At 50.5% G+C, this 13,987-nt stretch overlaps 1 protein-coding gene across 1 annotated transcript in view; it reads right to left on the reverse strand.

The window, feature by feature from the left end:
• The window catches only part of LOC126577590 (semaphorin-2A-like), a 76,273-nt gene extending 62,931 nt beyond the window's left edge, over positions 1-13,342 (reverse strand). Inside the window, exon 1 of the mRNA XM_050239329.1 lies at positions 11,707-13,342. Within this exon, the coding sequence (XP_050095286.1) occupies positions 11,707-11,962 (256 nt within the window). The 5' untranslated portion in view covers positions 11,963-13,342. The remainder of the gene's footprint in view (positions 1-11,706) is intronic.
• Between the last annotated feature and the right edge of the window lie 645 nt (positions 13,343-13,987).

Raw genomic sequence — 13,987 nt, forward strand, 5'->3', positions numbered from 1 at the left:
TGGCGTTTGAATCACTGGCGCAGAAGTTGCGCGAACTCCCTGCCTCTCTCTCTCGGTGTCCCGTGCTGTCAGTTGACACTCTGTCACTCCATGGACAGCCAGCCAGCCAGCCAGTCTACCCTCACCAAACACCGCACGCTGATGGACTCGCCGTTTCACGGTTCGATGCCTCCGCGCGAACACGGACACGGAAAATCGATCAGAATGTTGGTTTAATTTTAACTCCCTCTCCCTTGTCGCTGCTGCTGCCACGTCCAGACCAGACCAGACCAGACCACACCAGAGCAGACCAGAGCAAAAGTGCATCTCTGGGCGCGTTGGTGCTTGTTCACGGTGTTTGCATGCCGCTGCCACTCGTTGTTCGAGGATTCTCTCTCGGGGCACGGGTTCGATTCGCTTCAGTTGGTTTGGGATTCCAACTTCCATCCATTCTGCCAGCCAGCACACAAACGTGCCACCACCAGCAGCAGCAGTAGCAACGCTACACAATGCGAAATGGTCCCGGCATTTGGCGTGCTGGGGATTGTTTATAGAGAAACCTCTCGAAAGCGCTCGTCGAAACACACAACTGCTGGTGCTTGAATTTTGATTAGTTGTTTCTCGTAGTTTTGTACTTCATTTTAAAGCCACTCCGCCATTACAGGCGCTTCCGGTGGAGTTCTCGTGGACCTCTACAAACATACAAACATAACTAGTACCAGACGGGCACCAGGAGTGAGCGCTGGACGGTTCGACGATTGTCGCTGACAGATTTTCCACTTCCAACACCGGCACCACTACGCTTCCTACCTTCGGCTCGGTGGTCTGGTCATGGCCATTGATTTTATCGCGTGAAGCCAAACGCGTGGTCACCCCAGGGTTGGACAGGTCCGAGCCAGAGGCACTGGTACCAGTTAACCGATTTGTTCTAAACTGACGTTCGCCACGGGCTTCAACTCTCTCTCTCTCGACATTTTACCGGTGACCAAACCGAGTCACAACAACAGTGACAGCATCCGCATCACATGTCACACCCAGGAGGGTGGTTTTAAATGGGGTGAAAGAGGTGTTTGCAACCCCCCCACCCCTCCCAAAACCCATCGTTTACGTGGAACGTGGTCGCTCGATTTGCCAAAATAACAAATCCACGTTCCACATCGAAACCCTTTCCATGTTTGGACACTTTTGGCCACCAACACCACCACCACCACGTGCACTATTGTCATTTGGAGGGAAAACATTAGGGAAACTAATGCTACTTATGCGCAACATTAGCGAGCGAGCGGCGATTAGTGAGTGAGTCCGCCCCCTCCCAGTCGATGGGCGAAACTTTTCCTCCAGCAAAGCGCCACAGCACCGCGAGGCTTAGGACTGTGGAAGCGTAAAAGCGCGTTCACTCGGAGCGCATGTGGATTCCGTGGTCGGATAACAAGATAGTTCCCGGTCCACCCCGTTTTCCCTCCAACTAAAACTTTAAGTACTTTTCGTTTCTTTCCGCGTTCGTTGGGAGTTTAGTGAGCAACGCAGCGGAGGAGAATATTAAACTTTATTCAAACAAAACACAAGTACAATGGAAGGTCGCCAAAGTGGAATGCATGATGCGAGTGTAGCGTAGCGTTAAGCACCACATTTCCACGAAAACCTTTCCCGGTTCCGACGGTTCCGGAATTGTGATTAAAGAGCGCCACCAAGATCGAGCGAATAGGAGAAAGGTGAGGAAAAAGGCGCGGAACTAAATATGGAACGCTCGGGTGTACCGGTGTAACGCCCGGTGAAAATTGAATTAGATGCTAAACCAACATGAATATTTATTGTTTCAAAAGAGGATTTATGCTCTCCGGTGGGGTTCCCGGGGCACCGCAAGCTGTCGCAGGACAAGGCTTTGCTGTCATGTTGTGCGGCGGTGCTGTTGCTGCTGCTGCTGTGACCGCAAGAGGTTGACACGGTCGGTACCTCGGTTTCTCCATGCGTGTGCTCCACGTGCGCTTCTGTCCTCTCCCCCCCCCGAGGGGGGGTTTCCGGGCGATTCCGTTCAATTATGTTATGCGCAACAACAGCAGCAACAGCGAATCAAGACATCACCGGCTTGGGGTGACCCCCGCTTTGTCGGCAAAGAAACCACAAACGCCCCACGTCCGTCTATCGTTGGCAATCCATGTACACCGTTCCTGGCGGGCCCGGAACCGGAACGGTGGGTTGATGCACACTGATGATGCACACTGTTCAAAAACTACTCCCCGCAACACCAGTACCAGCGCACACACAAAACATATGGCGTACATGGGAAGCGTTGCTTGTATCTTTCTCCGGATCGGGATCAAGCGGTGCAGCCCGCTGTGTCTTCAAGATCCGCGTCGTACCGTCGCTCCCAGCGAGAGTTGAGAATTATACTAATTAATTTAATCCTCTGTTCTGCGCGGTGAACCACCACGACACACTACTGGCAAGCCGGAACAAGGACTGCTTCTCGGTGTCCACCGTTGGCTTCGGTGCCCTGGGTGCGCGGCGCTTTCTTCTTAGTTGTCGCCGCAACCGCATCCAGCATCTTGCTTAAGGGTAGCGAGTAACTCATTTTGATTTTCCTCGCAGCACAGACACCGACAGACAGACAGTGCCTCTTTGGGAAAGGAACGTCGCTTGACGGTCCTTGCTGTTTGTTGCTGCTGCTGCTGCTACATCGAAAAGACCTGGATCCCCCCCGTTTGGCAGATCCTTGTTTATGTTGTGGTAGAAAATATTTTCTTTCCATTTCCGCACCAAATACCGCCTCCGTGTGACATTGAATTAAAGGATGCTGGTGACGTCCTCTGGGTGCTTGCTGTACGCTCGCTTGCTCGACAGCGCTCCGGTTCGGTCTGTTGTCGTCAGCGAGCTGTCAAAGCTCGATAAACAGCTCATTAAAGGGATTAGCAGCGTGGAATGAAGGAAGGTAAGCGCTCGCAGCATCAGTGCTCAACAGCTGCTAGTAGCCCCTCTTGACACCCAAAACGCCTCTCGCTTACATTGCAACCAAAGTCGTTCGAAAGGCAACAAATCGATCGTGAACGAACGAACGAGCGAGAGCAGCACGTTAAGGGGTCCCCTGGAAACGATAAAAATCCTAACCATTCGCGCGATGATGAACGCGACACAACGACACGATCCGAGTGCCAGAAAGGGTTCGAGGTGGTGCCATCGTCGTCGTCGTCGTCGTGGCGAAGATTGCAGATGAAAACCAAACACAAGCCACCCAGCCATTGATTCGCCAAATTGAAAACATAGTGTTCAATCATCTTCAGTAGGCTCCGCTGTGGCCACCGCTATCGGCAGCCAGGGATCCATTCATTTGCTTTTTCGGGCCAGAAAGTATTACCCATCGAGCGAGCTCAAGAGAGAGAGAGAGTGTCTTTGCACCAAAAATCATCTTTCGTTGAATCAAATCCTCTCCTGGACCAGAACCTGCGTTGGTTGCTGCTCGATTCGACTTCATCGTTCCCAGAAGACCCGTTAGCAGCAGCACAAGGACTCGGTTTGCAAATGTGAATCCGCAGCATGTGAGTGCCGGGGAAAGCACTCAACCCCTTTCTCAAGCCATGCTCCCGACCTCGTTTACTCCCGGGAGTCTCGTTTGATCTGCGTGTGCTTTTTCCCGGAAAACTCTTCTTCTCTTCCTTTTTTGGCCTCTGTTGGGTCGAGTAAGTCGAGCGGAAATGGAGAAGATATCAGAAGTTAATTACTCCACTCGGTTGCACTCGCATGCGATGGGGGTTAAACCAGCGAGCGAGCATCATCTTGGCAACACTTGGCAGCAGCAGCAGCTGGAGCAGGAGCACGGTGATCGCCTGAAAGAAGATTTTCCAGCCCATTTGCTGCACCAATTTACAGCCCTTCTGGTGGTGGCCAGCGACTCCGGGGCCGGATTGGCCACAGAATGAAGTGAAATTTAATTAAACAGCCCCAAGACCTCCTTAACGATGGGCTGGCTGTGCACGGAACGAGCGCGTTATGTCCCCTCCCCCCCTCCGCCCCGTTTGGTGGCGCCTTGTTTGTGGCCACGGCCTTGAGCGGTGCTTGACCAATTTTCCGTTTTCATTATCGGCTCAGCGAGTCCAGGGTGAATGGTGCGTGGAACACAACAGCGAGACCTATTAGTACTCCGTGTATGTGTTTGTGTTCTACGCAGCCAACAGGACGCTCTAACCAACTTGGACGTGTTATCTGGTTAGCGATGGCCTTCCGTGGTGGCACCGACACTTTAACTCCTCGAAGGCGAAGGATTTCCTTCCCTCCAAAACACGCCACGGTGTTGTGACGCAACTTTTCTATCTAAACAAATCTTGAAAGCCAAGAGGTAAAATCCCTTTTTGAACTTTGCTGGGAAACTCGCTTGAGGAAAAGGTGGAGCTTTTAACGGCAGCGAAGCGAGGTGATCCTTTTCTCCAAATGTTCACCTCTCGTATGCGTGCGTTCCGGTGTGAGATATGAAACCGGAGATGGTGTCTTGACAAAACTACTTCGGGGCTTTCCAACCGCCTCTTCGCTAAAAACCCCATAACACGATGTGCTAGATAATGTTGGCCTAAAGTTTAGGAAATTGAATTCAATAGTTTATCGTGCAGGTCCTGAAGGCTCGTGGAAAGCGATCGTTTTAATGGCGATAAGCGGTAGGGCAGGGGCAGTGGTTAGTGATGACAGGCGGGGTGGTGTTTTAAGAGGAAAAGTTTCGATGCCGGCGGGCCTTATCGATACAACAATCTTGTGAATTAGTTAGTTCAGGGAGCGGCTCACCGAATGAACTCCGAAGACCATCTTTTGAGTGAATGTTTGTTGGAAAAGATTCATAAAATTTGTTTATGTATGTGTTTAATTAGATTTTTAAGGACCTCCGCTGTAAGGCCTAAGGTTAAGGTTGTTTAGAAAGACGATTTAAAATTCCACGTTCCTCGGAAAGCAACAGGATCGTGAAACGAATAGCGTCGAAACAGTAATCGGAACCTAGATATTGTGTGAAGTAATTTCTTTCACATTTAGTTGCGTCCGTGATGCTAATCAATTCCAGCACTGATCTGCACCGTAAGACGTGTCAGCTCAAAGCTTTTAATGTCCTGTAGAAGGACAACGAGAGCGATAAGCAGACATTGTGTTCGATCTAAAGCTACCGTACTCTATGCTGTAACTTGCAAATCTTGTTAGAATCTTTTATAAACCATCTTCATCTTCTGTTAATACAGACCAGCTTACAGCTAATCACTAAAGCTAACTTTCTCAGATAATGTATTCGTAATGTGCTCTGATGCTAAGAGCTTGTCCTCGGAGCTATTTTGCCAAGATGGCGAACAGAATCTCTCTATTAGATAGATGATTCTTATAGATTATAGGCGTATTAGATAGGTGTCAAGGAGAGCTTATCTACACTCTCGGTAGTTCGTAACAAAAATACGATGCTGCGCGGCTTTCAAGTTGCCTACCTTTTTTTAAACATATATAAGGACGGACGAGGCCTGTCTACCTTTGCTGCCTTGTGTTTGTTATTGCTGTGTCATTCATTTTGGAACTACTCATTTTCGAAAGCTTTTCCCTCAATACATTTCCATCAAATTGGAATATCCGGAGCGCACATCAGACCATTACGAACAACTTATTTCGATTTAATAGTTCTGCTCTTCGAGTCCAGCGAGTTGTTCTCCGAATTGATAGAATATCCAAAAGCCAATCGGTGATGTTAGTCATTTTCTCGTTCACATGCACATCCAGCACTCTCAAATGCAATCCAACGTTTCGGAGGGTTCTCGTTTTCACGCAATCCAATCACTCATCCAAGCATATAACGCTAAGCATCGACGAATCAATTTAGCTTCAATCTCCATCGCACTGGTAGCCAAACACTCTTGCAAACCGTAAAACTACGTCGATTCCTGGACCGCATTCGCTGTTGATGTTGGTGGTGCATTCCGGGAATGACGTGAAAAGAGTTTTACGACATCCAACGTCTGAGTGACCACGCATCTCTACCCTTTACGGATCGTGCATGACGATTGCATGTTTGGAATGTTTTAATTTTATGCTGCATCCTGCATGTACCGCGACTCGGTTCTCTGTTCTAATGCAAACAGTATCATAACGAACGCGCCACACTATCGTATCCTCCAGCGACAATGATCCGGCGTCCTATGTACCTTCTGGCGCATAACATAACGGACGAGCGTCAGGAATGCGTTCTTTTGATGAGGGCAGTGCATCGCATCTGTCGCATCAACAGAATGCAACGAAAAAAAAAAACAGGCCCAAAGGCTGATCAGGCGACATGAAACCAGCGCTTTTTGCCCGCTAGACAATCGTTCCGGATCCGCGTTCGAGGAATCGAAATCGACGACGACGACAACGACGACACGCTTGGTGGCGCTTGATTAGCGGTGACATGTTGTTGCGTCCGTGCTGCTCCATATGCTGCTCCATATGCATCCTACTACGCCCCATGAAATACACGCGCGAGACTGATGATTGTGCAGCAATTAGACCGAATTGGGTCGATGCTGATGCCGCTGGTGATGATGGCGGTGTGCAGCGTGTGGCCACGAATCTCTCTTCGATCTCGCACTCTCTCTGCACCGGCACCGACAGAGTGCGGCCGCGAGGCACTAATCGTTCCCCAGTGTCACCATCTCTAGCCCAACCAGCAGCCGGTCGGCCGGTCGCACGCATCTGGTATTGATTGAAGCGGGAGCGACATTCTTTCCTCCTGCCCCGGAAAGCACTCGGTCGGTCGGATCATCATCATGGATATGAGGAGGGTTTATGAGTGAAGTTTATGAGCCACGGCGAGGCGGCCAAAGCTTAGGATTGACTGTGCCAGTGACCGTTCCAGTGCCGTCGCTAGTGCAAGGGAATAGACCCGGTCTCGGTGTCGAAAATTTGATTTTCAGCCTCAGCCATAAACACCAGCGTGCTGCGCGTGCTGCTCGTGATTGCATTTTGGGGGGTGTTTTTGGGGGTTTGTTATCTTCCGAGCTATGCGCCTAACCTTCGTTGCTTTGAAGGATGAAATATGCGGCAAAAACCTATTGCATTGGCATTGGCTTGATGAAAGTTTGATGACCTAATTGGTAGTGAATAGAGATAGAGATAGAGATAGTGAGAGACCTCACACATACAGGGAACCTCGCACGAATGCAAACGAGGTTAGCCGGTTAGCAGCACGGCCACAAACTTTATGAAATGTTTTCCACAGTTTTTCATCCGTTTTTTCCCCGAACCAGGCCGCACAGCAGCTGCAGGATGTTGATGCGTGCAGATGAATAGAGTGGTTTTGATTTGAAAACAGAATCGAGCAATCCTCTTACCGGCATTGGTGGCAGCGGAAGGAACAATCATAGATCATACAATTCAATGAATACTAACACCAGTTCCAACTACCATCGACTCATATTCATGCTCATGCATCACCGAAGCAGAAGCAAGAAGCGAACGCAGACGAGCAGATCCAGTTCCACTTGCGCTGGCTCTTGGCTTTGTTGAGATTTAATCCCTTCCCGTCTTGACATAGGCTGCAAATCAGACATTATGTAAAATCGTAACGAGCCACCTTGGACTCGCCTTGATCCAGCGCTATTTATTAGTCCGTTTTTGCACCGCCCTCAACCACCACCACCCCCCGGGGACGGTAAGCCTTTCAACTGGGTTAAAGCACCTTTTAGCAAAGCTCATTTGACTAACGGAGCTGCTTCCAAGCTGCTGCTGCTGCAGCCCAGGCTTTGAATGCTAAGAATGCTAAACGTTACAAAACTGCTTTCTCACCAGTGAGGAAGGTGAGGCCAAGGGACCAGGAGACCAACGGGAACCGTTGGTAGCCTTCCAGTGCTCGGTGAAGCCCAGCCCGGTACGGTGTTTTCGAGCAGCAGCAGCACCTTCGAGTGACCTGTATTTCGCTGAAGGCCAACACGGTCAGCCCCCTTTTGGGGGGCAAAGGCCCTCGAAGCCTCTCGTGGTAATACCGCGGGGAAAAACACGGGAAGGAAACTGAAAGAACGGAACGGAAAAGAATGGAATGGAAAGCGAAGCGAAGCAAAGCCCCATTGCTCACGCGGAGCAATGGGTAGCTCTATATAGGCAGGGTTTCAGGTCATAACATTGCAGCTTACATGCAGACACCCATACACACATAGTGCCGGAACCCAGCCCAGCAGACTTCACACGTTCTGCAGCAGCTGATGAGCCTCGAGCTTCGAATCGCTTTTGGTGTGCGGCAAAATGGTAGGCCAAGGCAAGCTTCTACCGACTGCCGGCTGCCTGCCTGGCTGCCTGCCTGGCTGCTACCGGAGCACACCGTAATCCTTTTTAAGTGACTTATCTTCTCCCCTTCTACGGTCACACAAAATGGGTGCAAAATGGCCCAGGCCCCGTCTCGGGGTGGTAGCCATTGTTGCCCCGATTTCCGCCCAGTTCCTCCACGGGGATGTGTGTTCGCTGCCAATCCAAATGACCAACCGGCCCCGGGTAGCCCCGTGACGACGACAGGACAGCAGGAGCAGGGCATAAAACGCTTTGCACATTGTAGTTGCGGCAATTAGTTTCATCGTAACAGACATACACACCGGTGTACAGGTAGGCATGGCCACTCCGGGCATCCGGGACAGAAGTAGCAGTAGTCGCATCATCGAACAAGGGGTTGGTGTGTGCCCGGTAATCGGATATCGGCATTCGTAACGTGGGACGTGGCCATAAGATGCATTGAATTGCTGACTGGCTGGTGGACTGGTGGACTGGGTTCTCTTCGATCATTCCCAGAACCACATTCCACCAAGACACTACCACTGGCCACCACCGTACCGGGCAACACAGTGGCACGTTTGCTAGCCCGTTGGCATTCCTGCACGCCATTACGTAAAGCAGAGACAGGTGCCGTGCGTGCGACACAGGAGTGTGTCGGGAAACGGGAGTCTGCCACTAACACACTACACATTCGAACACCAACATTGGCCACACGTGCGCGGCGAAGGAAACGATTGTGCGAGGCGATCCGACTCCGCGCAAAACTATTCCAACCACGCGAGACCAAGGAATGGCAAAATGACGGCGCGTTTCTCCAACATTAATTATCGCGATAGTCCTGGCGCGAGCGGGGTATGCGCACAAAATGCATCACCACCAGACACAGGCGGCAGATATGAGCGTTCAATCTGAGTTGAGAATGTGTGATTCAGTTAGGTACGTTCGGGTGCATTCCAGGGGTCGTTTTGGTGCATTTTTATGACCGCAATATGAATAGAATAATATAAGGTGTAAGTGCGTGGTAGTAATTTTACCGTTAAGAATTCCACGAGACAAGATTTAATTGAAGTTGCTATCGTGTAGCTCTGTCGCTAAGATAACTATGACTATTCTTGTATGACCAAACATGTTTTGTTTAAAACTAATTCCGACAATTCCTTGCGTATGTTGATTGTACCAATGGATTAACAAACAATAATCATCGTGATTTTAAACCTCCTCAATTTTTTGCTACCAGGTGTTTGCATATGAAACCGTCTTCGGTTTTCTAATAGCTAAATCTTCGCCTAATCGAACTGTTAGGCCGTTTTAAGTGTGTCATTTTGTTTTGTTCTTCATCTGTTAACCATAATCGGTTGTGCAATAGTTTAATAATTAAACAATACAACGAATATTTTCATTGTGCACAAAATGACTTGTTTCGTTCTTACAAAATGTAATATGCGGTATAAATGTATCTTACATTGTTGATTGTCTGCTTCCATTTGAAACAATCGACCGGAGAATAGCATCGAATGCTTGTAAAAGGTTACGGTAACCATGCTTTCGACGAAACATGGATGAAGCATGGTGCAAATTGTGATTTTAACAATTTAAAAGTGGTGAGTTTAGTGGGAGAAACAAGGATTGCGACGAACCAACGAAAAAACTAGTGGACACCTTTAGCGAAACGGTATCTAGCGAGCGTTACAAGCAACAAATCATCGATTTGAACCGTGAATTGCGCCTAAATCGACGGTAATATCGAAGACGATAAAATAAACCAATTTTGCTCGATGACAATGCGATGGTCACACCGCGGAATGCCGGCCAAGGACTCGGTACAATGCCTCAATAATCAATCAATTACCTCATGCGGTATATTTGCCAAACTTGGCTCCATCGGATTCATATTCATTTGCATCGATGGCTGAGCAGCACTTTCGTTGTTATGAAAATTTGGAAAAATGAATGGGTGATCGGCGGTTTTTTTGGGCTAGACATCCCGAAATTGCCAGAGGTTAGGGAAAATGTGTAGTTAGTAAATGTCATTCTTTCTAAGAATATATACTTATCTGTCTTCCCAGAATAAAAGCGTTTTTTCGCAAAAAAGGCGCTATGCATATGCATAATACACCTAAGAGCTAAATTAGCGATTCGTTTGCTACAAAACTTCTGTTATTTGGCTTAGACAGTTGTAATGAAAGTTACTATCGTGTATTAGCGCAAAGATTAAAGTCTATATATCAAGTCACCATAGCAGATTATCGCTAGTAAACGTGTTTTTCTTTATTTGATTTTTGATGGTGTCGTTCGAATGCTTTGGAAACAATCACCATGAATCCGCCTTGCAATGGCGTAACCATAAAGATGGTTCCCCCACTGCTACTAGAGGGAGGTCCTAACAAGTGGAAGCCATTATGCAGCGGACACTTTCGAGAAACAAAAAGAAAATGGAAAAGCCCACCACTCACATGCTGACGAAGGTGTTGATGAAGAGCCGCCCGCTTTTCGACCAATTGCTCTCGCATCACGTTACTTCCTCACTCCCCATCACCAGCATCAACCCTGCAAGGACCTGAACCGGCAGGGTGTGAACCGATCAGACCAACCAGTCTCTGCTGGTGGTAATTGAATACTGCGTGTGGCTGTGTGCTTCTCTCGCCCAAGGTTCTGTGCACGAGCACGTGCGTCCAAAGAGGTCCCTCCTGGGCGATTCCTTTCCGTGTTTTATGCCGCCCTCCCTCTCCTCACAAGAGGGCTCAAATGAAGGGTGACAATGGAGTGCAGACGACGACAATGACGCCGCCACGACAGACACACGCGCACCACCCGCGAACAAAGCAAAACGAACGGGGACGGGGGGTGTTCCCGAATCACGACACAATAAACCCCTTCTCCATCACTCATCCCTTTCCCCCTGGGGGCGGGGGGGGGGGGGGGGTTTATCGGTTGCAACCGATTTATGAAGATCGTTTTAGTTACTCTCCAACCCGGTGGGGTGGTGTGAGAAACCATTTTGTAGCGTCGTCGGCCATCATCTTGTCGACTGCACTTGCTGGCAACAGTCGAGTGCATCCGTGTTGAAGGGGGTTGAAAAAGGGATTGAAGGCCCTCAACTCTCGCTCCGCCTTTCAGCGAGGGTGCATTCGAGCGACTGCCGGATGATCGCAGTTCGATGATGGCCACGCACGGAACGGAGGGCGTGTGATAATGTCGGTGACGGTGAGGCGTGAAAAACGGAAAACAATACAAATAAAAAACAAGCGCTCCCCCCAGATTCCCGATAGCCACACCCCCGTTTTTGTGTTTCGTGGAGGCACGGTCCTCGGTTGCGTATCCCTGACGCTAGGCGCCCCCTTTTGTTAGTAATCAGCAAAGAGGAAATCCCTGGCGCTAGGCGCCCCCTTTTGTTAGTAATCAGCAAAGAGTTAAAGGCGGTGGTGAAAAAGGGGTGTAAAAGTGGGTGAGCAGGAAAGGGGTGGAAAATTGAAAACATACCTCCATGATGGCGCAGATGAAATGGCCCGTTTGCGGTGCCACCACAGCACGGCTGCTCGTAGTACGAGTTCCACGTATTTTCATAATCTGCCCGCACCATGCCGGCTTCCAGCAGGACCACGAGCAGGACCACGAGCAGCGGCATCACCACAACCGGGAACATCAGGACGTGCCGCATCCTCATGGGCCACCACCGTCCACAATCGACGCTGGTGGGCGACGCTAATGATGAAGGGAATGCGCCTCTCGGTAACATTGTGCGGTAATGTTTTCCGGGCTCGGCAAATGTCCAGCTTCGCTCGCACGTTCGCTCACGCACTACCACCCACTTCCACACCCACGGTGATCCCCTTTCAACCTCAACGAAAGCGGGACGATGCGCAGCGAAGCCGCTTGTCACAATCACGTGCACGTTCACCGGCGAGAGAGTGAGAGCAAATCACCGCTGAAACCGCACACGGCACACGGACGCGGTACACCAGACACACAGACGAGCACACACAGAGACACACAAACACAGAGAGACGAGCACACGTACACGAGGATTGCTGCACGCATTTACAGAACAATCACGATGCAGCACGAATCGAGAATGTTGGAAAGCAAACAACACACGACACACCACGATGACAGCTCCTGGTTGAGATGACGCACTTCCAGCACTACGCTGGAGGCTGGTTCACTAGTTCCGGAGCACCACCTTATCCTCGGGAACGCTGTGCAGACTAATCCTCTAGAGCGGAACTGGCAGGAAATGGTAGCGGTGGACCTCTGTACGCCATGAATGGATTCAGGTTGCAAATGAGACGGCGTTCGCGCTCTCCCTCACTCTTTTCCTCTCTCCTTGGATCTGTTTCTCGACTGCTGCGATTGTCAATCAACGCAAGCATCGAGCGCACACGGTTCCCGTGAGGCGGCGCCTACTATAGCCTCGCGCGCTCTCGCGTGTCGTGACGTGGCGTCTCAACAACACATCGACAGCCACCCCGCAACTCGACGCAACATACGGAACACACGCCCGTGCATAACGATCCGGACATATGCCGTCATCAAACGTCAAATAGCGACTGACGAAACAGCGGGCTTCGTGCCAATGAATTCCACCGATCGCGCGCTGCTCCTTGCGAGCGAATTCCCGCAACGCGGTACACCCGCCCCGGGTTGGCACCCAGGTTGTTCTGCTACTTTCCACGGCAGCTCGGAGTCGCACCACGTCGATGGACAGTAGTTGCTCGATGCATCATCATCAACGAAACACTAGCGGCACCGCACCGCACTTCCCGGAACCACCTATCGGCCTTTCTGACACTTTCTGGTAGTTTTGTTCACACAGCACGCAGATCCAACGTAATTTCTAGGTTCTCGGTGCACTTTAAGGAGCCACAGGACAGGAGGAGACCCTTAGCGAGGTCGCTTCTTAATACCGCGACAGCAGAATTCACGCTTTTCCATCCAGCATCCACCTGGATCGTGGTGCTTTCTTCTTCACTAACACCGACACACCGAAGCACACGCGAACTTCCGATAGCAAGAGACCAGACCAGAAGGAGGGAGGGAGGTCCTCCCTTTTTTTTGCAGGGATGCGCGCAGTTCGCAGGAGTCACGCGTCAATACCGATTGGTTAAATGGGGGATTGGTCCGCGAGCTCAGCAAACGTCCGGCTCCGACCGAGTGTTCAGGCAGACTGACTCGACCAGCGGTGGACGACTTCGCAAGGAGGGCGCCACGTCGCCGGATCGGATCGAATCGGATCCGCTCGTTCGTCGGTTTTCCCGGTTCCCGATGAGATGGAACCGCCTCCGTCCGCCTTCTTCTTTCCTCTGCAATTCAGCAAAATCCACTCTGTGCCCTCACCCCTTGTCGCGGTCGTACCCGCCTGGGAGCGCTCTCGCCAGGCACAAAAGTCTCGCTCGCTCTCTCTCTCTCTCCGGTTCTGTTGTGGGAAATTTTCCGCTGCCCTTGAAAGGGGTAGCCGCGGAAAATGAAGGGATATTTTCCCCGAAGCGAACCCTGAAAGTGATCTAAATAAGAGTCGGATTCGGGCGTGAACCTAGGGAAGGATTCACGAATGACTGGCCGGTTCGGTGGAAAATGGGAAAACTGCGAATGAAAATGGGTTTCATTCGAAGTGAATCCTAGTAGCTAGTGCGCATGGGCATCCGGGAGACGAGTGAGTGCCAGAGAAGACCAGCAAGCCGTGCAAACGTAACGCTGGTAACGCAACTAGTCCACTGGCTAGCCGGTTTTTTTGTGCAGTGTGGTTAAGCTTGGTGTCTTCCGT

Source organism: Anopheles aquasalis, chromosome 3 (genome assembly GCF_943734665.1).
Source record: "Anopheles aquasalis chromosome 3, idAnoAquaMG_Q_19, whole genome shotgun sequence".
Classification (NCBI taxonomy): Eukaryota; Metazoa; Arthropoda; class Insecta; order Diptera; family Culicidae; genus Anopheles; species Anopheles aquasalis.